The sequence below is a fragment of the Harpia harpyja genome, chromosome Z (genome assembly GCF_026419915.1).
Source record: "Harpia harpyja isolate bHarHar1 chromosome Z, bHarHar1 primary haplotype, whole genome shotgun sequence".
Taxonomy (NCBI): Eukaryota; Metazoa; Chordata; class Aves; order Accipitriformes; family Accipitridae; genus Harpia; species Harpia harpyja.
The window spans coordinates 72,855,314-72,878,293 of NC_068969.1; the positions used below are offsets into that span (position 1 = coordinate 72,855,314).

General features: G+C 38.6%; 1 protein-coding gene across 4 annotated transcripts in view; it reads left to right on the forward strand.

Moving 5' to 3' along the window:
• Nucleotides 1–22,980, forward strand: part of FRMD3 (FERM domain containing 3) — a 154,317-nt gene that overhangs the window by 92,073 nt on the left and 39,264 nt on the right. For all 4 annotated transcript variants that reach the window (XM_052778098.1, XM_052778099.1, XM_052778101.1 and 1 more), the window contains 3 exons: nucleotides 3,435–3,513; nucleotides 15,716–15,813; nucleotides 17,033–17,156. In XM_052778098.1, coding sequence (XP_052634058.1) covers nucleotides 3,435–3,513; nucleotides 15,716–15,813; nucleotides 17,033–17,156 — 301 coding nt within the window. The remainder of the gene's footprint in view (nucleotides 1–3,434; nucleotides 3,514–15,715; nucleotides 15,814–17,032; nucleotides 17,157–22,980) is intronic.

Sequence of the window (22,980 nt, forward strand, 5' to 3'; positions counted from 1 at the left end):
TCTTATTTAATCTCCAGAGATGAACTGGATGGAGGGGATCATATTCTTTTTAACATTTCAAATTGCAGGTTGGGATTGTGCCATTCTTGCAGGTGTTGCTGAGAAAGGACCTCTGTTTAGCAGGCTGCAGCAGCCTTGTTTTGTATTGCTTGCTGCACTGCTGAGGAGTAATATTGTTATAGAAGCTTGAGTCTAGGAAAAGGTTTGCTAAGTAGGCTTCAAACTGCCTTGCCAAACCTCCTGTGTATTCTTTGCATTGGTCGTAGGTGTATACTTCTGTCACATGCTGTCCTTCTGCTGCAAGGAAAACATTTCATACCATAACCTTTGCTATTAAGTGAATCTGGGCTATTTTTTAGTGCAGTGTATGCTGTCCTTTCCTTGCTATGATACTCTTTGCATATGGGGCAGCTGTTGCTTTTCTGTGGTTACCATATCCTGCCAGAGTGTGGCTCTTCTACTGTAACTCTTTTTTTTTTTTCTTTCTTTTTTCCACAGCCAAAGTTTAAATCGTTCCACTGACATCCAAAAATCTGGGTAAAATTCAGTACATTTTTAGGATCTTGCAGTAGGCTTGTACTAGCCAGGGCCTTGCAGAGCCATGCACTAGCTGTTCTTATTTCTGCATCCCTATTTCAAGCACAAACTACTTCTAAATCTGTCAGGACATTTAAAAGTTCTTTCTTGCTGAGGAGGAGCTCTAGCGCATTTAATACAGGTTGGGTCTTCTATCATGTTTTGTAAGTGGTACCGTATTCTGAAAGTGCAAGTTTTTCTCCCTTGCTTAGTTTTAAGAAGGCTATTGGGAAGAGACAGAACCATTTAAGATGACTTACGTTATCTTTCTCCTTGTCCAGGCAACATGACTCTGTGCGTTTCTGGATGGCTGTTTTCCTTTCTGGGACACTGAACTCAGTTTACGTTCTAGTTTGCCTTTACGGGGCAGGGAGGACTTAACAGTGTCCTCTGTTTTGCAGCCTATTTCCAGTCACTGTAAGACAATGCTGCCATCGCGTCTAAGATACTGAAGCCCACAGAAAGTAGTCTGAGTGTTTCTCTTGCCTTCAGAGGGCTTGTACAGATTTGATTAGCTTGAATGTTCAAACCATCCCTAGCGAACGCTTAAGGCTTTTTTGTCTTTCTCCATTTCCTCTTGTTTGTTTCTGTTTGTTATTGTTTCCTTGCTTTCTTTTCTTCTGTATTTTTCATCTCTCCATCCCCATGTCTTCTGACATTCCTCCTTGTGTCTTAAATGAGTAGTTACTTAAACAAGTAAAAAAATGTGAATCAGCAGATTTTGCTGAGGCTGACCTTTTTTTAAAAAGGTGCAATGTGAGGTCTTGAAAGGGGAAAGTATTCCTTCATCTCCAGAAGGAGTTGAACCCACCAAAAGATACCAATCATAACAAAAGATGTAATGCATTTTTATTTTCTGTTGCTTTTGTACATCACATGGAACTATGTGATATCCAGAGATGTGTTTGTGGAAAACTGCATCATACAGGTAAACACTGCGGTCAAAGTAGCTTGAAAAGTATGATGATTGTTGAACTAATTTCCACATGCAGTTTATACAAGCCAGTGAGCTAGTAAGCTCGAGGAGATGGTACAGTAAAATGTTCTGGTAGCTTAGTGATTACTGTTATAGATTACAATAACTAATTCTCTGTTTCACCTGTTCTCTTCCTTCATTTTCCCTGTAATTTTCTTTGCTCTCGTCTTCTACCTTCCCTTATTTTCCTCCTGTAAAAGCACCATCTCTTCAAGATTTAGGAAAGTTAGATTGACTGTGTGCATTGAGTATACATTAAGACTAAGGGACTTTTAAAACTAACTAGAATATTATAGATCTGCCCTTTACTATGAAATAAAAGTTGCATACAAAACAAAACAGAACCCCCAAACCCCAACCTGTGAAAAGTAAGGGTCTATAAATGTTGAGTACTAGTGTAAATATGCAGAAAGTTAATTCCATAGTTAAATATTTTAATAAAAGGATTATAATTCTGCACTCAGGTCTGTAGGACACTCCCAAATGAGCACAGTGATCACATGTTCCCATTTTGTTTGAAACCTCAGCTTTCCCTCTACTTATGTCCATCTAAAAATGACTGTGCTGGTAAACATTTTGGTAAAGAGGACCCTTGCATGGCTTACTGTGCTGAGGCCCTTGCTGCTTGGCCAGCAGTTCTGCCTTGGTGCTTGCTCTAACCCCATGCTTTCTCTTGCTCTTAGCAGCAGGCCGGCCAGTTACCATGGCTTGTGTAATATAGGTGGTTTTTTTCCCCACGCCATTTACCTTTTGAAGATGCGGTATTTTCCTTCTCACTTCGAACTGGAATTTAAAACAAGAACATTACCTGGCTACATATAGCTCTGAGGGCTCTGCCTACCTGTGTATTGTGCCTGATGTGATATATTTAAGCCTTCTACTTGGTCTTCACATGTCTTTTATCCTAACATGATTATCACAAGATGCCTCTTTGATTAGAATAATAGTCTTCAATTTTCTTTCTGTCCCTTCTGTAATCACTGAAAGATCAACTGGCTTAGGATTAGTTAGTATCTTGAATGCTATCAAAGATACAACAGTGGTATATAAAGCTGTGTTCATTAATGTAAAACTGCGACACTGATTGCAGGATTGAAATGATTCCTGTTACTCCAATTTTCTTTTCCTTTCTTTCTTTCTTTCTTTCTTTCTTCCTTTCTTCCTTTCTTCCTTTCTTCCTTTCTTCCTTTCTCCCTTTCTCCCTTTCTTCCTTTCTTCCTTTCTTCCTTTCTTCCTTTCTTTCTTTCTTTCTTTCTTTCTTTCTTTCTTTCTTTCTTTCTTTCTTTCTTTCTTTCTTTCTTTCTTTGTGTTGAGAAGTGAAAGTATTGTACTTAAGGCCTGGTATTGATACCATAGCTCAGGAGTAGGTGATGTAGTCTTATTAAATACGGGAAACAGAAACAGTTCTGTTGTCTCTAGCTTCATTAGCTAAATTTAATGAATGTTTTTGTCCATTTTGTAGTCTAGGCTTTATCATTATCAGGAATAACAAATATACATAACACCTTTGTATCTCATTGTGACAAGATGCAATTGGTTCCTGTTTATGAATTGCCAAAAAAAAAAAAAAAAGGAGCAGCCCAAATGTGTTTTGTACTTCTTGGATCAAGCAATAAGTCTTGTGAGGTGCAAAACTGTTTATAAATTGATTTGCCTAAGTTAGCTGTATTTTGCACATGCTTTGGCCTTCTTTGTCATATGATCTATTCCTTTTATATGTATATATAATATTTATTGGTTTTGTTTGAATCCCAGCCTGATGCTTCAGAGCTAACCATCACACAGGCTACTTTTGTAAGACTCTTGGAGGCCACTCCTTCAGAGTGACTGAGGCAATGTTTGTTTGCTACTGTTCTCATGCTTTTTCTTTATAATGTTTCAGCTCATCCACCATATACCATGTGCTTTAGAGTGAAATTCTACCCACATGAACCCTTGAAGATTAAAGAAGAGCTCACCAGGTATTTTTTTGTTTGTTTGTCTGTGCATTTAATGTATATCGTTAAGTTCAAAATAAGACAGTTTGTTGTGTAGGGTAGGGCTCTCACTATTTATACTAAAATACTAGAGTAGACAGACATCTGCACTACTGATAGCTTTTTTATGTATTGTGATACCTATAGATTTTTAAAAGCAGTTTAAGGGGACTTTTCTATAACATACATAGAAGTAGTGATATTGTTGAAGAACTTTCAGAATGAGAAGCAGTGATCAAGTGACTGGGCAAGGATTATCCTGACTCTTCCCCTGGCAAGGATTGTAGTCTTGAGTAAGTTTCTTTTGTCTCTTAGTTTTTCTTTTTTTTCTGTGAAATAATCTGTGAAGTTTAATTCAGTAATGGCTCTAACTCTCTCAAAAGGAATGTGTATAGTCTCACTGATTTTCTCTTGTGTGTGTCTTTAGGACCACAAACAAGATGATAGTATATTTAAAGTACTGATAGACCTTTAGCAAACTGATGCAGATGTGCAATATATTTATGTTTTTAAAGGACAGCTACTCTGGAGGTTAAGAAGTCTTGTTGATTACACTGGGGTTTTCCAGCTTATGCTGTGAAAACAGCTGTGCAACAGATCAGTCATACTTAATGAATGGGACTTTCATCCTTTCTCGTAGCCATTCTGAATATTCTGTTGCTCTGAGTATTTTTCAAGGAATGTACTTGGGGGAAAAAATGTAGGAAAGTAACAGCTCTTGACCTCTGCACCAGCTGTGCAGGACTATATGTACGCCTTACTGCGTTGTAGTTAGCAGGTCACACCGCTGACTAATAGTTGCATGTTGCAGAAGCATGGAGCGCCTGAGCACTTGTTGCCTTGAGTTCTTCATTGATGCTTTCCCCAAGCCCTGAAAATTCTTATGCTCACAAGTCACTTCATGAATGGGAGTGATCCCATTATCCCATGTCTCATACTGAAAGTTTCAGGAACAGCTTGCATTCTGCTGAATAGTAAGTTTATAGTTTGTATAGAGCAGCTGGAACATACAGTTCATATTATAGCTGTTTATCTTGGGTGAAATATTGAAATTGTTTAGCTGAGTGAACAGGTTGTAAACCAGGAAGTCAAGGGATTTTCACTATTTGTTAGTGTTTCTCCTTGGATGAATGTTTTACTTTTTATGAGCCAGAGTATAAACTTTGTATAGACTTTCCTCACTCAAGAGCCTTAATTAATTGATTTTTTTTTTAACTACTTGGATACCCTCCCAGAAGAAGTGTTATCGAAATGCAAAGCACCTAGAATTAGCTCACTGAAGTGTATTGTGCTTTCAGTATGTTTTAGGCTTTGCTGGAACATTTCAAATAAATTTTTAAAGTCAAGCTACTGTATGAAAAATGTTTTATGGTCTTTTGTTAAAACTAATCCTATTAAGACCTTAAAGAAGAGAAATAATTTCTCTTTTCTTATGTCCACATTGTGCACGACGCCTTTTTGTACCTGATCAGCTTTATAGTTTCCCAATGTTGCTATTTGGGAAGCTTTGCTTTGTCTCTGCCCAGGTCTCCTACACAATAACAAAGTATAGGAAATGCTCCTGAAATAAGCAAGTGAAGTGTAGTCATGTAACTCACCTCTGAGAACTTGCTTTACCATCTAAAGCACAAGGTCAGCTTCAAGGTGATGCTCTGAATTGGCTTGAGTTACTTTTTTTTTTTCTTGAATTGCAATGATTGGTGAAATTCAAGAAGAAAAATGTCCACTAGTATTTGACAGAGGACAGTCATGAATCCTTGGTAGCTAGTTGGCTCTTTGGTAGGTTTTTTGTTGTTTGTTTGGTTTTTTCCTTAGCTCTGCTCAGTCTGTTCACTGGACAATCACACTTGTAGCAGTGTGTGCTTAAGATGATTTGAAAATGAAATAATATTGTCACCCTTTGACATAAAAGCCATCTGTACTTCATAGCTGTATATACAGTCAGCTGAGGCAGTAATACTGCTTTGCATTTCTGCTACTCTGTGCCTAAAGCGTGTCACAGAGCTGCTCTCTTGCTTCTTTGACTGGGTAGAAATCTGACAGGTGTCAGTAGTCCCCATTTAGGTAATGAAATTAAGATACAGTAGGACATCCAGTCACATTGTCACACTGCTCTTTGGTTCAGAATATTAATTAACCCCGTCTAAATCCCCCATGTGGATTATTGTCGATGCAGTCTTTGTAAAAGCTTTATAGGAATAAATCTTTAATGAAGCACCTTAGAGACACCAAAGAGACATAAAGATGTTAAAAAGAGCTGTTTTTCCTGCTCTTCCACAGCAATATCTGATGTAAAAAAAAAAAAAAAAAAAAATCATCTATTCAGTACATGAAGCTGTGTGTGTATGGGGTAAATTTTTTGATTTCATGAAAATAGTATAACATGGATAGAAATACTATTCAGGATTTAGATATCAATTGCAGGAAGAAAATTGAGTACTTGTCATCTCAGATCACCGCTGCTTCATTTCTATCCTACCTTTGGTAGGGTAGACTGTACTGTTATCCTTGAGTTAGCCTGTGGTTTTACGGGCGGAACTATTTTCAGGAAATTAAGTTGGAGAATGACATAGCTGAAGTTATCCCTCTGTCTATGATATTATAGAAAATAACCCTTGTAAGGGCCTGAAAACGTGTGTACACCATGTGTTCAGAGGCCAGGAGTGCCTTGGGCAAAGGTTCAAGCCATGAGCTTGCCTGTCACTGCATTTTGTTCCACTGCTAAGGACGCCTGTGAATATTGTCAGTCACATCGTACCATTTCAGCCGCTTACTTTCATCTTTTCTCATTTTAATTAATGATTGCTTCCACAGCTATGATTTTGAAATAAAATCAGTGCCTGCCTCTGGATGTTACGGCACTTTGAGATATTATTGCCAAATAAGAAATTCTGTGGACTCAGGACAAAATTTCTGCCTCTCACCACAGCAGGAGGTGCTGTGTGGTTCATGATTGCTGTTTTCTCTAGAGTCAGCTGGCATTAGGACTGTAATTCACAAGTTAACTTCAGTGGCTGGGGGATTGTTGCCTTGAGGTCTCTTGTTTCTGTAATAACAGCCTACCTGAAACCCGACTTGTCAACAAAGTCCAAATCTTAATGCACTTCAATGCTTAACCTTCTTAACTCAGCTCCTTAACTTGTGTCAACATGGATTTAGAAGATCTGTCCTTATTTTTGGAAATACTGCTTCCTCAGTGGGGCAGTGAGGCCATACATGTTTAAAACATGTTTGGGAAAGATTAAAGACACACTTTTTCTTTTTAATAGTTAACCTAATCGGGCAGTTTTTCCAGTGCCTTTTAAAAAATTGTGAGGAGAAAGTGGCAAGGATTTAACTTATTTTGCTCAAGTGATTGGGCCTCTGAATTTATTTCAGGTGCACTGGAGGCTCAGCAGGTTGCAACACAAACTGAATATGGATTTTTGAACAGTTTGTGTAATCTTTTAAACAGAGGGAAGTGCTCAACCTTACTAGAAGAGTGATGTTCCTCTATAGTGTGGCCATGTCTGAGGGTTTGACTTCTGCTTCATGTGTAGTATGTGGAGGACATCAGACTTTTCTGAATGGTACATCTGTGGCTTTCTAGATCTGATTGTCTAGCACTTATAGGTCACATGAAGTCAAAACAAAGAACTTCACTTTCAGAAAACAGTGTTTAACTGGCTTCACTGAGCATCCCTAATGGGAGTAATAACTACTAGTTTTTAATTAGGCAATAGCAACATGACAAGCAGGTCCTCACATCTCCCTTGTTGCCTGCCATGCATACCTGTAAAACATAATTTCAGTTTCTTTTCTTGTTAAATCAGCATCTGCTCTGCAGCCTGTTTTCTGGCTGATGCTATGCAGGATTGGGGTAGAGGCCTTGAATACGTACATTTTCAGTATTACTGCTGATTTCCTTTTCTCCTAATTTTCTTTTTTTCCCATCTTTTTGGTGCCTTCCAGTTGTTTTTCCAGGTAGCGTGACAGGCTTGATGGTGAGAGGGGGTTTTCTTTAGCTATGTGCACGGAATGACATGCAGAAAAAAGGATATTCCAGAGTTCACTATGATGGTCAAGATTATTCTGCTGGTGTGGCATGCAAAGATATATAATATATATTATTGCCATAAAGGAAGTTGTAATGACAGAGGTCATTCAATCTGCAGTACACACAGCATCCCACTACACTGTCTGGAAAGCACAGATATTTTTGCTCTGTGCCACTCTTCACTATTTTTTGATCACAGGTCAGAGCCCTGGGAGGGTCCAGAGCTGACAAAGCCTGAGATGCTGCATGTGAACAGAACGGGAACAATCAAGGGAGGGTGAACAGATGGATCCAAAGACCAGTCATACTTGAGCACAGATTTTTACTATGTTATTTCTTTTCAGTGTTCTTGTCTAGGTAGTAAATAAATCAGTGTTTGTTCTTTCTTATGTAATAAAGCAGTCCCAGGCCTCATGCCTTCTTATCTCCAAATCCCTACATTATACTGTGTATGTATAATTAAAATGAGAGAATATAAAGTCCTCTGAGGTCCCAAAGGAATGATCTAAAATGCTACAGATAATACTGTATCAGCAGTAATCCATGATTATTGTAGAAAAAACAAACCTGGAAGAGGGCACGAGTGAGTAGCTGGCAGAATTAACCAAAGATGGATTATTTCAACTAGCTTTCATCATGTCTTTTTCCTAATCCATATTTCCTAATCCAAGAAGCAGTTCTTCAATCACTAGGCTGTCATAAAACAGTGTGATGAGTACTTTCATACAAGAAAAGCAGATAAAAAATGTTTAACTGGAAGTCATATAAAATGACAAAGTCTTGGGGTATGTAATCACGGCAAATTCAAGAGCCCTGAGTGAGCTAGCTTGGGTGAGGAAGAACAATACAGCTGCATGCATGCAGTGCTTGACAAGTCCTGTCTCAAATAGCTGTACTTGATATTGCCTTGTACTGGAAAAGCCTGGTGCTTTTCCCTCCAGAAGTAAGAGGCCAGTTGAGGCTGATTGTGCTCCAGCTGGTTGTTAATGCTTGAATATCAAACCATTTATTTGCAAGTTGAAAAGTCTTGCAATATGTTCATCCTTCCAAGGGTGGGCCAATATGAGGTGGGCTTGTGCTGCTGAAACCTGTTCCAGGCATCATTTAGGAATACCTCTGCCTCTCTGGGTACCCTGTCCTGCTTTTCTTGAGATGTGCAATGGTGGCTATGTTTTGATGCCTCTGCAAAGTCCACTTGTCTGTTTTGGCTTTCTCGAGGCCATATTGGCAGTTGGCAAGTGAGTTTATAGTTTTAACAGTATTGGACTCACAATCAGATTGAATAGCATAGGTCTTAAACATGAATGAGAGTTGTTAGTAAGAGCACTTAGTGCTGGCAGGCTTGCAGATAACATTCGGGTCAGGGAAAAAAATTATCCAGGAGAGTCCTGGATTTTTTGGTGGACCTTGTGCCTGTGGGAGAAGGAGACCTTACATGTTCAGAGGTTCTCTTGTGGTCCTCTGAGGGGAAGGCAGGAGGGCTGAGAAGGTGCAGTTCAGTTGTGGAAGTTTGCAGAGGAGAACCTATTCTTGTGTTGTGGTGGGGCTTTTATGTACCCAGTATCCAAAACAAAGCTTGTCCCTTACCACTCCCTTGTCCTCTTTATTCATTGATGAAATGGATTCTTGTGTAGCAATAAAGCTTTTTTTCCCCCTGTAGCCAGTACTGTCAAGCAGGTGGCTGGCATGGTAATTTTTCACGCTTTTCCCTTTTCCCAAGGAAAGACTGTACATTGTAATGCAGGCGCTGGCCAGCTTCGAAGCCAGGAGGACAAGCCCACATATTGCTAGATCCAAGTGGCAGTTATCATCCTGACCACAGATATGAGACATTTGAGATTACTGGAAAGCTGTTATTCAAGTGACCTTCCCACTCTCAACCCAGGGCAGAAAATGGACAATTTCTTTCTGAAGGAATAGTTTTGGTGTTTTGGTTTGTTGTTTGTTTGTTTGTTTTGTTTTTTTAATACTGTGGATACAGAGCTTCTCTGATGATTTTGGCAATCTAGGAGGGACATAGATTCGGGATGGAGTTATGGGGTGCTGCTACTTTCATGGTGTTTGAATCCTTAGCATTAGTATTAGTATTTCTAGAAGGCATAGAACAAGGAGAGTGGTTCTTCCTACAGGTGCCTGTTAACACAAAAGACATTCATGCAGTTTCACAAATATGTTAACAAAGTAGTTCCTACGACTTTTGGTGTTAGATATTTTAAGAGAAATAGATTTTTCTTTTTTTCTGTGTTTGAATGAAGATTATGTTTTGAAGTCATGATGGCTATGCCCCTAGTTCCTAATTCCTCCGCCAGAATTTAGTTTATGACTGATTAGGTGGATTGATAGGCCAACTGCTGTACTAATATCACTGTGGCGTGCTTATTGCCATGTGTATCTGTTTTACAAATGCTGTGATGGGTTTAAAGCCACGCTAGTGTGAACAAAACTTTCATATTGTTCCAGAAAAACAAGAAAACAAATAGATTACTTCCCCCTCACCCAAATTCACTAAAAGGTTTCTTGAATTATTGTATTAGGAATTTTAACAATTACATACTTCCCTGTTCATTTTAGTAGTATTTGCTGGATCTGTTGCTCATGAATTTGTGCTTTTTTTGGACTTAGTAATACCATTTTTCTTCACAGCCTTCTGAGGTAGTTAGTTCACTACCTGCTGTGTAAGGTACTTTCTTTTGTCTGCCTTAAGCAATTTCCTGATTTCACTGACTTCCCCCTAGGTCTAGTATTGCAGGATTCAGGGAATAGCAGTTCTGCATTTGCCTTTCCCACTACCCTCAAGATTTCATAAGACTCACTCTTATTCCACCTCAGTTACCGTCCTTCCTTGTAAGGGCAGCTCTATCCTCTCACTCATTTTAGTTCTTCTCTGTATCAAGCTCAGCTATGTCTTACTTAGGGTACAGAGGCTACTGCTAGGTAAAATGTTCAGGAAGTGATTATACCAAGACTTTAAAGAGTGGCAAAATGCCCCTCTGTCTTGTTCACAATATCTTTCCTGATGATGCTGAACATTTTATTGGCTTTTTCGGCTGCTGCTGCACCCAGACTTGATGATTTCAGAGACCTGTCTGTGATGACTCCCAGATTTTTCTGTCAACTCTGTGTTTTATCGGTAGCTAATAGAGTGATGGCTTTTCTTTAAATTATAAGATATCAAAATACTTCTTAAATATTAGTAAATAGACAAACTATATTTTTAGAAAATATAATTATTTTTTCTATTAGCCTTTTTATCTAGGTGGCACTGTAAAGCATAGAAAAGTTGTTCTCTTAGTTGTCGTATTACATACTAGCATGTAGTAGTTAGTGTTTAGGTTAGAGTCACAGACTTTGACAGGAAACTAGTGCTCCTGCAGTGTACTTGATATCTACAGTAAAGACAGGATGCGAAGTTAATGTCCAGAATAATATACATAAAGAACTCATAAATTCTACTGGGGGAGGAGGACACCCAATCCAGGAATATTGTAAACACCTTCATTTGCCCTCTGCTACTTTGCACCTGAGTATGCACAGTAGCATGGGAAAGAGCAGTGCAGTCAAAGTCAGACACCACACTGAGATAACAGTTTTTGAAACATTGCTGGATATCTCAAGGTGACCGTGTGTGTCAGCTGGAAAGGCTGCGACAACACTGGGAGAAATGCATTACTGGAATAAAATGAGCGAAGTGACTTGAATACAAAGAAAAACCACTACATGGACAAACCACAAAGTTTGGCTGTGGGAAAGCTTTCCTGCCTCATGGAACATCTTAAAATAGATAAATAAATTGTGTGTTAAGCAGTTAGCAACATGGTCTCTGGGGGTCATGAAGCCTGCTTAAAAATAATAATAGATATTGCTGACCCTTCATCTGCAGTTGCGGGAAGGGCTTGGCTAACCTGGAGTTGAGTCATCTGTGTTGGAAACAGATAATAGATGGAAAAGAGTTTATTCCAATGATAGACACTTATGAGCATAAGCGCTGAAGCATACATTTACTAGCTTGCTGGTAAGCCTGAGTACTTAGGGCTGTAAATCAGGCTATAAAGTTGTGCCAGGGCTTGGAAAGAACAACTGTGGTAGAAGTACACGAGAAGCAGCAAAATTAGATCTGATTTTGCAAGTTATTTCTGTAAGTATAGGCAATTTTCGGTACATGCAAAAACCTTACTGAATTCAGGAGTCAGGTACACATTCATAGGTCTTTGCTGACCTGGGACAGAAAGTACTTTATCAGGATTATAGGAAGTGTCTGAGGTTGAGCCAATCTTTGTCAAAGCTTGCAACGTTGGCTTCCAGTGCAAAGTGCATATATCTCCTTCATTTAAAAAACTCCTTAATGTCTTCGTCTTGTTGCAGGCTGGCCTTCTTGCTTTGAAGATGAATAGCATCCTATGCAGCTTGCTGTGTGGGTGGTCTCTGAAAAACACATTCAGACTCTCTGGTTCTGCTCCGCATGGGTATTCCCCTGCCCTTCTTATGAGTGCAAGTGCTTCCCTTGTGTCCCAGCTAAGAATTTCTCGTCTCTACTGGGAACTGTGGTGTGTGCCTCTTTTCCCCTCTTGACTGCTGCCATCTGTCTTGGAGATGTTTCTTTTTTTCTTCTTTTTTTCTTCTTTTTTTCTGTTTTTTTTTTTTCTCAGAAGTGAAATAATTCTTTGAAAGTGCGATTTTGAACCATTTGATTAAGGATTTCAATGGTCAAATGCATGCAGCAACTCAGTAGCACAGAACCTTAGTGACAGAAAAATAAACTTCAGTATTTTTATTTTAAAAATTATTAGTGTAATAGAAAGGTACAGGAACAATTTAAGAGACAGCCCCCTGCCCCCCAAACAGCCAATGAAACATTGCAACAACAAAGCCCTTCCACATAAGGGAGGAAAAACAGAGCTTATTCCTCAGACTAGCAAGTGCTAGGGATTATACATTTTAAAGCAAAGACAGATGAATAACATCTATGGCCCACGTTTGTGACAGAAGCTAGCCTACGTGATGGCTTGTGTTCAGCTCTGTCATCCCAGGATGATCGCTGAGAAGAAATCAGCTCTGAGGCACAAATGTTCTTTTCCCTAGAATTATGTCTTATGTGCTGTTTTTGTTACATATCCTCTGCTTACTCTTATTTATTTTCTGTTAACATACCTCTCAGTGAAAACTGAATATGTGTTTGTGTTTTCCCAATTGTTACAGAAAGGAAATATTTCCTGGTGTGTTAGGGAGACAAGACAATGAAAAATGTGTTATCCTGAAGTTATGGAAAAATTGTAATGGAAGTTTTCTGCAATTTTTTAATTTTTTTTTTTTTTTTTTAAATTCTGAACAACTTGCAGAGCTAGTGATTTAGCTGGAGGGAATGGATAATAATACATTTTTATTAGCTTCATGTAATTGACAAAAGTGCATATATTGACAATTTAGATTGAAAGAGTATATTTATTTTTTATTGTAATGAAACTAACTTTGGGGGGTATTTTTTTGACAAATATTGGTAGTTTCACATTGTGAACAGGCTTAAGCAAGAAACTAATATAAAACCTATATTTATTCCTCTTTGATTTCTTTCTGGGGAAAATAAACCCATGCATTTCTTGTTTAAGATTAGCTCAGATAACTGAGACTATTATGGATCCAGAATTTTAATAACGACATTGAGGATCTTTGTTCCTGGTCAGCAACAAACTATTTGCTTAGAAATGCCACAAGTATGCACACTTCCACCCAAACTCCCATGTTAATCTATATAGAATTTTAGTGGAATGCATAGAAATTAGTTTTCGCCCTCATCCTGAGGGGTTTCTGTTGATGCTGCTGTTGTGTTTGATCCTAAGTGCCAGTGTAGTATCTTAGTGACCCATCACAAACTGTTGTATTTATGGCTGTCCCCCTGTATTAAAAAAGCTAGTTTTGAATTCTACTGAATTCATGTATTTGTGTTTTCAGGTTTATTCTCACAAAATAACCGTATACTGGGCGGGGAGGGGGACTCCCTGCCATCTCACTTCAGGACTCTAACTTGTGATTTCTTGCATAGCATTTGAGAGAGAGAGAGAGGCTGCCTGACTCTTGAATAGGTGCTTTGAGTCAATTCTTGAAGATACTCCATGTTCCCTGGGCCCTGAAGATAATGGCTTGTAATAGATGGTCACAGTAGGCAGCATTGGCACCTAATCCTGTTACATGGGAAAGAATTTCCTGCAAAATTGTTTTTCCTTCTTGTAAATACCAAAATATTAATGGAAAAGTAACTGTTCATAGTGTTTGCTTCCATCTGTACAGCTGGAGAGTCAGACCTGGCACAGTCCTGAGACTTCAGATTCTTAGTTCTCACCTCAGCCTCATGTCTGCAAATGTAGGTCAGGAGCAGTGGGTTAATATGCTTTTCTGGAAGCCTATTTACTTTTGTATCTCATTATAGTAATTTTCAAACTCAGAAACTACCGATGTGCAGTGTGGTTGAAGATCTGTTGACCTTACAGCTCATCTAACAAGCCATGCTGTGAAATCTTGGGATGCCCTTCCATAGGTGGCTTTTTTTGGCACTTCTTAAAAGGTGAACTCAGTTTGGCCTCAAGCTAATGGTCACTCTGGAGAACCACAAGCCAATTTTTCACCCTGGAAAAATTTACCAAAAGTTTTAGGATGGGGACTGCTCATTTGCCCAAGTTATGTATGGTACCTGCATCAATATACTGAGCTTTTTCCAGTAGGTTGTCATTGCGATTGAGAATTTTTACTGCATCTCACTGAGACCGTTGGTTCATCCTGTTGCAGTTCTCCTCTGGGAACTACTTGTACTGTAGCAGTACCAAACTGTGGAAGTGAATTTGTGGGCTGTTACTGGATGCTGATTACAGGAAAAAAAGGGGTTGCAAAATAAAAAAAAGGCCTTGATGGGCAAGGTCCCTGTAGAAACTTATAATACTGTAATGCAGTGAAAGGATGTGTTCAAAATAAGAACAAATTGCTTTTCTCAGTGGTAACTGTCTCCTATTTACATAGCATTTAGTAACAATCCAAGGAAAGGAGGAAAATTTCTCTTGCCCTTCAGATAATGCTTCCAGTCTTGCTCAAATCCAGAACTCCCTGTAAGCTTCAGACAAGATACTTGGTGCAGGAGCTCACGATACACACAGAACCAAGTAACTTGGGCAAAACATGTCTGACATCAGTGTTATTCATAGAGCACATTTTTATTGGCTACACTGCAGCTTAGGGTTGGAGAGGACTGGCAGCATCAGGCAATGTCCTGATGGTCTCCAGAAGTCACTGGGTTTGATAGCACCCTCCAGATAGTTGAATTTATCTGGCTAAAGCAATGCTTAAATGCTTTATTTTCCCAGAGGGTTGAAGCTGCTGAATGGTGCAGCTGTAACCAGCCAGGTGGCTGGGAAAGGAGCTGCCAGTGAGTCACTGGGCTGTGAGTTGGTCCATCTCTGGGAGGATGCTCTCTGGGGGAGAAAGCAAAAGAGAAAGTGATGGCCTCGCAGCTGCATCTCTCCTCTTGCTATTAGAAATAATGCTGCTCTGTGGTAGAAGGTGGAGGGCAGATAGAAGGAGCCTTTTGTTTTCTTCTCCCCAGTTCTTCTGGAGGAAGAACAGAGCTCTGAGAGGAATGGGAGAGGTTCCCCCCAGGCAAGTACCCTATGCCTGCTGCCCCCCTAGGCCTCAGGGAGTTGCTTCTGCCTCAAAGCTTCATCTAGGATTCTTCGCAGATTAAAAAAAGAAAAGGAAAGAAATCCTCTCCGCTGTGGTCAATGTGCTATTTTGTCCACAGCGATAGAGAGGTTTCCTTGTGTAAACCTGTAATTAATGAGAGGCGGTGTGCTCAAACAAACTTACGTTACTCTAATTTATTTCATCTTACTAATGAGCATTGTAACAGCTGTACATTTTAAATAAATTACTCTCCATGCTATCTCTTAGTGGGTTTTTGTTACTTCTGCTATCATTATTTCATTATTATTGAGCAAAATCTCTTGTCTTACATCTAGTTTTTCCTGTGGTTGCTCTTTGCCTCTTTTTCCTGCCATTTAAGGTAGCAAGAGAGAGATCCAGAATAGTTGCACAGCTGGTTTCACACCAATAAGTTAAATCTGTTACAAAAAGATGCCACACAGTTTCCTGATTTTTTAAATTATATTTCAGATACCTCTTATATCTACAAATAAAAAGGGACATTTTCCATGGCCGTTTGCTGTGTTCTTTTTCTGATGCTGCCTACCTGGGTGCCTGTATTGTCCAAGGTAAGTACGAGCAGCAGGCTTTTTCAAATACTTAATTCATAGGTGTGTTCAGTATAAAAAGACACTCAGAACTGTTGTGGGAGTATAGCTAGCAGTAACGTATGGGGTTTTTTTAGTTGTACTGTTTCCCTGCATTGACATGCACTGTAAATTGTTTTAAGTAATTCAGCCATTTAGCCAACTAAACCCAAATTGGAACTTAAAAAAAAATTTCAAAACAACGGGTTGTCTTAGCATTTATGTGAAAGCATCAATGTTAGATTCCAGTTAGAAACAAAGCAAAATTCTGTTCTGAATCCTGAATGTAAATGTAGCCTATTCCATTTGACCTAAGCAAGAAAAAGTGTCATTCAGTGCCCTTTCTTATGGTAAAGAAGACTTGTGTGATGATGGAATCTCTGGCAAAAATAGTAGATGTAATTCAAGGATAAAGGTCGTTGTCCCCCCCCCCCCCCCCTTTTTTTTTTCTCCTCCTCTCCCTCTCCCTCATTTCCTTAGGGCTAAATTCAGGCATAGGTCTTGGATTGCACACAGAGAAATAGTTAGCTAGATGTCTGATTAGCGATGTCATGTGTGGAAGTCCACTTCATTCTGCCTTAATGTGAATGAAACTCTTTATGCAATATAAGGGACCATATCCAAACTAAGATTGAGTTTAGACCTTATTAAAAGAGACTTATCTGGAAAATTAAAACACCAAATGCCATGTTTGGGTGCCTAAGTGATGCATCTTTTAGAAGAGGAATCAAATACTGTGGGCCACCTTAAATAATGTTACAGCCTGTGTTTCCCTGCTAGAACAGAATTAAACCAGTCCATATCAGTGAGGATAAATTAGTGTAGAAAAGAGGAGAATCTGGAGTGCATTGTTTCAGTTCTGCCTGGTACCAGAATGACAGGTATTCAAAGGGTGAACATTACCTACACCTCTGTTTTACAGAGCATGTTTCTGCCACAGAAAATAGTTTAGGATTGCTAATTACTGCTGCAGTTAATAAACCATGAGCTTCCCTCGAAACTCATTAATTGAAGTTGCAGTTACAAGGATTTTGTTGTTCAGTTAACTATCAATTCTTCAAAGTAACGTTCTTGACAGATGCTGGATTCTTACCTATCATGGAAGTACCTTGAATTACACTGTATTTACTGACTTTTTTCCTTATTAACTAATGTTGCAATTGAATTTTTCTGTTTTGTTTTGTATTTTGGATCTGTTTAGCTGAGCTTGGTGATTATGATCCTGATGAACACCCAGAGAATTACATCAGCGACTTTAAGATTTTTCCCAAGCAGTCACAAAAGCTCAAGAAGAAAATAGCTGAAATGCATAAAAATGAATTCAGGTAATTTAAAATGCTGTTTGGTAAAAAGACAGCTAAGAAATACTTTTATCTGTTTCCAAATAGTGTCTGTTAATTTAGGAGGGTTTGTTCCTTGGATTATAATAGATGCTCTACCAATATACTGTCTAATATGCTGTATTTGAAAATGCGGTTTCAGCTTAGTGGGTTTTCTTTTCCTGTAAACCTTCATTAATCATAGCTGATTCCTGCTTGTGTGCTGGTAATTTAGACTGCGTTCATTTGAAATGTAGGTCTGGTTAGAGGGAGCGGCTCACATCATGAGTGCTGCTCTGGTTGATTAGTGGAATGACATCTTTCATTTAGGGATGACACTTATGCCTTTCGCTGTGAAATTTCTGTATTGTAGTGCAGTTATAAAATTCTCGATAGATACTGACCTGACTGAAACTGTAATTAAGTTATTGTATCTGTAGGTTGTTAACATAGAGGTGGATTGCACAGAAATGTATTTAAATAACTTCTTTGGAAGACTAAGGAGGTGAGATTCAGAACTCTGCGTGCTCTTTTTCTGTCCTAAACTTTTAATAGTGTGACAAAGGGGAATGGAGAAAGATAGACTAATCAGTCTTTTGGTTTCGAAGTTGAATGTGTCCCTGAACAGTGTTTCAAGAGAGAAGTAGCAGTGAGTTGTGCAACTCTACCCTCTTCAGGATTGTCAGCGAATGACATGCACAGTCGTCGTGACGGTAGCTTGCGTGATGCCCCAGTCACTTCGCTCAGTTGAGGGTAGTCCTCGGAAAACTTGGAAAGCAATAGGATATGCAGAAAATCAAATGAAAGCTACATAAAGTAGAAGGACAATTTTTATTCAAAGATTACAAGGCTCTTTGCACTTGCTTAAACCCCCTGTCTTTTGTTTTCATATTGAAGTATAAGTAAATGCTCTGCTTAAGTATATGAATAATGTTTATACAAAAATTAGGTTGTGAGACACCAAATTCCTGGGGGAAAAATAAGAAAATGAAGAATTCCTTTTCAGAGGGATTAAAGCTTAAAACACTTCTTTTTTTCAGAAGCCTATCAAATATGTTGTTCAACTGAAGTGCAACATTCATGACCATAATCTTGCCAATATTAATGCGTCTTCTCTTTTTTCCTTCATGAAACCTATATACTTTGTCTATATTTCTTTCAGTGAGACAATCTTTTAAATGACACAACTACATCTAATATTTTTAGAGCGGTCCAGGCTGCACTTTACACTGACCCATAGAAGCAGCCTTTTAAAAAAGAAAACAGAATTTCTCTTACTTTCAGTATTGTCCTATACAGTGGCTGCAGATTTCCAAAGGATAAATTGAACCCTTTAAAAACAAGATCTTTCATCGGTTCAGCCAAGGTGCAATTGGAAAGATTTTGATCAATTCAGTCTTTCAAGAGCAGGCTAGTTCTTTATTTAAAGTTAGGAGAAGGGAAGGAAGGGTGGTTAACCAAAGCTGATGGGTTTTGTATTTCATAGCCCTGGGAGAGAGGTATTTTTCTGTGTTGTTTTTTTCCCTTGTGCATAATTCTGCCCATCCATTGTGAATTTAATCTGCTAGTTCCTCTATTGTGAATAACCAGACACATTTTTTTAGCTCATTTTTTAAATCCCCTTTCCTGTTGGTATAATGTTCTTGATCCTGTGACAGTAAATGTTACAAGCCTTCACACAGGTCCCTCTGGGATTCTTGTAGCTGTGGATTCCCCCTATCAATGGCTGCTCAGTGTGTGAGGATGTCCCCTGAATTTCTTCAGTAGTCTTGGTGAGGGACACTATTCATTATTGCCTTTTGGAAATCAGGTGGTATCAACCTGACTTCTTTTGCCTGTGGATCTGCTGATTCCTGCAAAGAACTCCAGGAGGTGTTTGAGGCATAACTCTAATTTATAGCAGAACTCTCCTACTATATCCCACTTACATGTATATGTTCCTTAATCTTCTTTCTGTTCTAGATTTTACCAATTTATACGTTATGAATGTTAGGTTCAGTGGCTTATAGCTCGTTGCAGCCCTCAGGAGCTGTTTTCTTGCTTTTCTGTTTTCTTTCGCTTATATCAGCATCTGGTGTGCCTTACCTATTTGTCTGGTTACAAAGACAGTTTCAGAGCTGTCTGGATAGCTACTATCTGGCAATTTTCCACTGTAATTCTGTCTTCCCAAAATTGATCATCATATTACATTTTTTATATCAGGGAGCCACTAGTCACATAAAACTTTTACATTTTTCCAGATATTTAATTCCATGGATCTCTATTCTAGGAGTACAAATTAATAACATATATCTGTCATATAAAGAACAATATGAGAGGTCCAGTGCCAGATGATCAGATTTCTGTACCTAGCTGGAAAGAGATGATTAGAAAAAACACTAAGCTTAGAGGCTTCTGTCTGATATTGATCAGCACATCTGTTTCACTGCATTTGGCAAGTTGAATTTTCTGATAAGAATTAATGTTTTGCTTCTCAATTAGTATTTTAAAAAATGTTGCAGATGGTTCCCCTGACCTTTTTTTAACAAGATACTTGAGTGGCATGTTAGCTGAGAGCTAACATGTGAGGAGAGTAGAAGAGGCTAAGAGCCATTTTAGCCCATCTGCCGTTCTGCTACCTTCAGAAGAGTTATTTCTGAGTTTCAGCACTGCAAGTGTGTCTGGTTCTTTGTTTTCTTCACATATGTAAATAAACAAAGATCATGGCATCTTTCTTCTGCAGCAGGCTCCCATATAACCGAAGCCCTTTGGCCTGGAAGAGGCCAGTTCTTCACAGAATCCTGTCTTGGCATTGTCAAAGTCTGTTCACTGGGCACATCTTTTCTTCTGTCCTACAGCATGACAGAAGATTTTGCGTTTTGAAAGACACATGAAACCTGTGAGGGGAGTGTCTGAGAAGCAGCAGTAGGGTACTGTGACAGCTGCCAGTGACTTAGTGACTCATCTTGTGTCATTTAGAAGCCTTGTTCTCATTAATTAAAACTGATGTATGACATGGTGCCCTTATTTCTTATCCTTTGTGGCTGTGATAACATCACTGGATTTTAGCAAAATGTGGCCTTTTATGTGACTTTCCACTGCACCCAATCGCAAAAATATAAACGTGACAGACAGAAATGCATGTCAGCTTTACTGAGCTGTGATTAATTGTCTTGTGAATTTTAATTAATTATTTTTCCCTCATTGAGAAAAGGACAGGTACAGAAATAATTTCATTGAACCTTACCAGTGGTGGGGCAAACACGTGCCTTGATTTCATCACAATACATATTCTCATTTTCCTGTCATTCCAAGTAAGCCCTCTTTTGACACACGGTATGCCACTGGGAAGCAAAGGGATAATGCTCTTACGACTCTAAAAACTTAGAATATGTGAGGATGCACTAGGAACTGATGAGACTTAGAGACTTGTTCTTAAAGCAATTCAAAATTGATTTGAATGTTATGGTTTTGGGTATGGTTACAACAAAGCATAGCTACTGAAGTAATAGCTACTTGCATTTCTGTTTTCCTGCCACTCTTAATGGATTGGAAAAGATTTGGGCAATGAAAATCTACATATTCTGTGAGTGTGTTCTGGTATACCTTCTTCTCCAAGTGAAGTGAATGCTAAGGTCCGTCCCCAGGTTGTTCAGTTGCATGTCTCTTTTCCCTTTTAGTTAGATGTGTGCAAGTGTTTGTAACATTGCACTGTAAAACAAATCAGTGAAATGATGCAAGTTAAAAATAAGTTACTTTCTTTTACTTGGCTTCCACAAAAGTACATGGAACCACACGTTCAGTTCTCAACCATTTTGGCAGTATTACAGATGTTTAATACACTGCACTGTGTTCAGTGTATAAAGCCATAGTTCATTTTTATTTCTGGTGACCAAAAGCCCCCAGCTTAACACAAATATAGTGAAGAATTCTGTATAGATTTGGGGAAAACCAAATGAAAACTAACCCATCAAATGAGGTTACACAGAGTCATGTAATCTTCTAAGTAGACCCGAGGAAAGCTGAGTGAAAGGTTGATTCTTCAAGCATAACAGCAGGGACTACTAGGATTACTGGGCTTTTATGGGAAAGATCACTCAGGTGATCTTAATAATCTCTTTGGGATTTGAGGTTTTGTTTTGTTATGTTTTTTTTTTTAACACATTACGAGTTTGCTCCTTTCAGATGTTCTCAGTTGTACTTTTTCCATGGCAGAATTAGCACTGTTTGTTTGTTTGTGCAACCTGCATTAGTAGCTGGCCTAGTTTTGCTTCTAGCTGTTGCTGTTGGATTTTGTGGGCTTCTCTTACAAAAGAAGGGACTTTGTATGTATGTATGCACCAGTGTCAGTACTACTTCCAATTGACTTCTGTGCTGTTACAACTGTGGGATTTGCTTCAGATGACCAAATAAAACATCAGATGTTTTTAGTGCAGTCACATTCCTTTCTCCCTTTTCCAAGACAAAAATTCCTTCTTATGAATTTATATCAAATCTTATGTCCTTTAACAGAACATTTGTTACTCTAATAAAATTCTCTGGCTATTGAAAGACACCTGTCAGACAGAGCTCCCTGAGGCCAGACACCTGAAAATACAGAGATTTCCAAAGAGAAGATCCACATAAATCCCTATCAAGGGACCTTATATTTGTAGGAATCGTTTTTTTTCCCCTTTTTTCTTTTTTTGAAAGGACTCAGTGGTTAAAAATAAAGATTACTTTTTCTCTCTCCCACCTGAAAAGTAATGAAACATTTTTACTTATTTCTGATATGAAATATTATGCCATCTAATTTATATGAAACTGTTATGTAAAAAGCCATTAATTTATCTGAAAGCCAAATGCAAACATTAACTTTGTGCAGTAAATTGTACAGTTACACGACCTGTTCAAATGCCTGTTTCCCAGGCTGACCCTATATAGGTAAATGCAAGTTATTTATTATTGCTTGGGATGGCCAGCGTGGATACAGGCTCAAGATGGTTGAGTGCTACTGAATTGGCTGTCATCTCCATTGTGTGTATCGAATAATCCAGCTTTTGCAAAAGTCATATGTAGAAGGACATCTTTTGGGAAGAGAAAAAGTTTCCTCTGAGGGTGTGAAATCACTGCCATGTTCTGCTATTAACAATCTCAAAAGCAATTTAAACTTTTAAGCTAAAGGGTAGTATTTTCCTGAAAACTAGAGTAGCAAATTAATGCTTGTCTTTGATCCAAGCTAAATGAGAAGTGTTGTTTAAATTTGATTTGAAAGGCATATAACATTTTTATCCTTTGCTGCATTGTCTACCCTGTAACTACTCAGTGGGGATTTAAGCACTTTTAACTTTCCTCCGCTGCTCTAACTCTTACTGTATTCCCTTCATCGTACCATCAGTTACCATGGGTGCTCAGACTCTGGTGCCAGCAGGAGTACAGGATTTTCCAGTCTCTGATGATCTGGCTTTCCAGCTCGTGCAGAGATGGAGCTGTCAGTGGAGCCACTGGCAAGCATAACTACAAATGTTACTATCAGAGTATATTCTGGGAGGCTGTCCTAGAAGACTTGGCAAGAGTTGCTAGAAAATGCTTCTCTTTGTGGGTGTTAATATCGTTAGATCCAAGATTAAAGCAACTTCTTGCATGCTGTTGAATATATTAAAAAGTGCTAAACCTAAATTCCCATTTAGCAAGTCCAGAATAATGTGGATCATGTATTTCATTTAAAAGCTTCTTGCAATTAAAACTACATATTACCTGCTTTTATGCATTTAATGTTGGCAGCACACTCATCTACACTTTATATTTAGCTTCTCATGCTACACTAATCACATCAGTACCTAACGGCCTTGTATACACAAACGGAATGCTG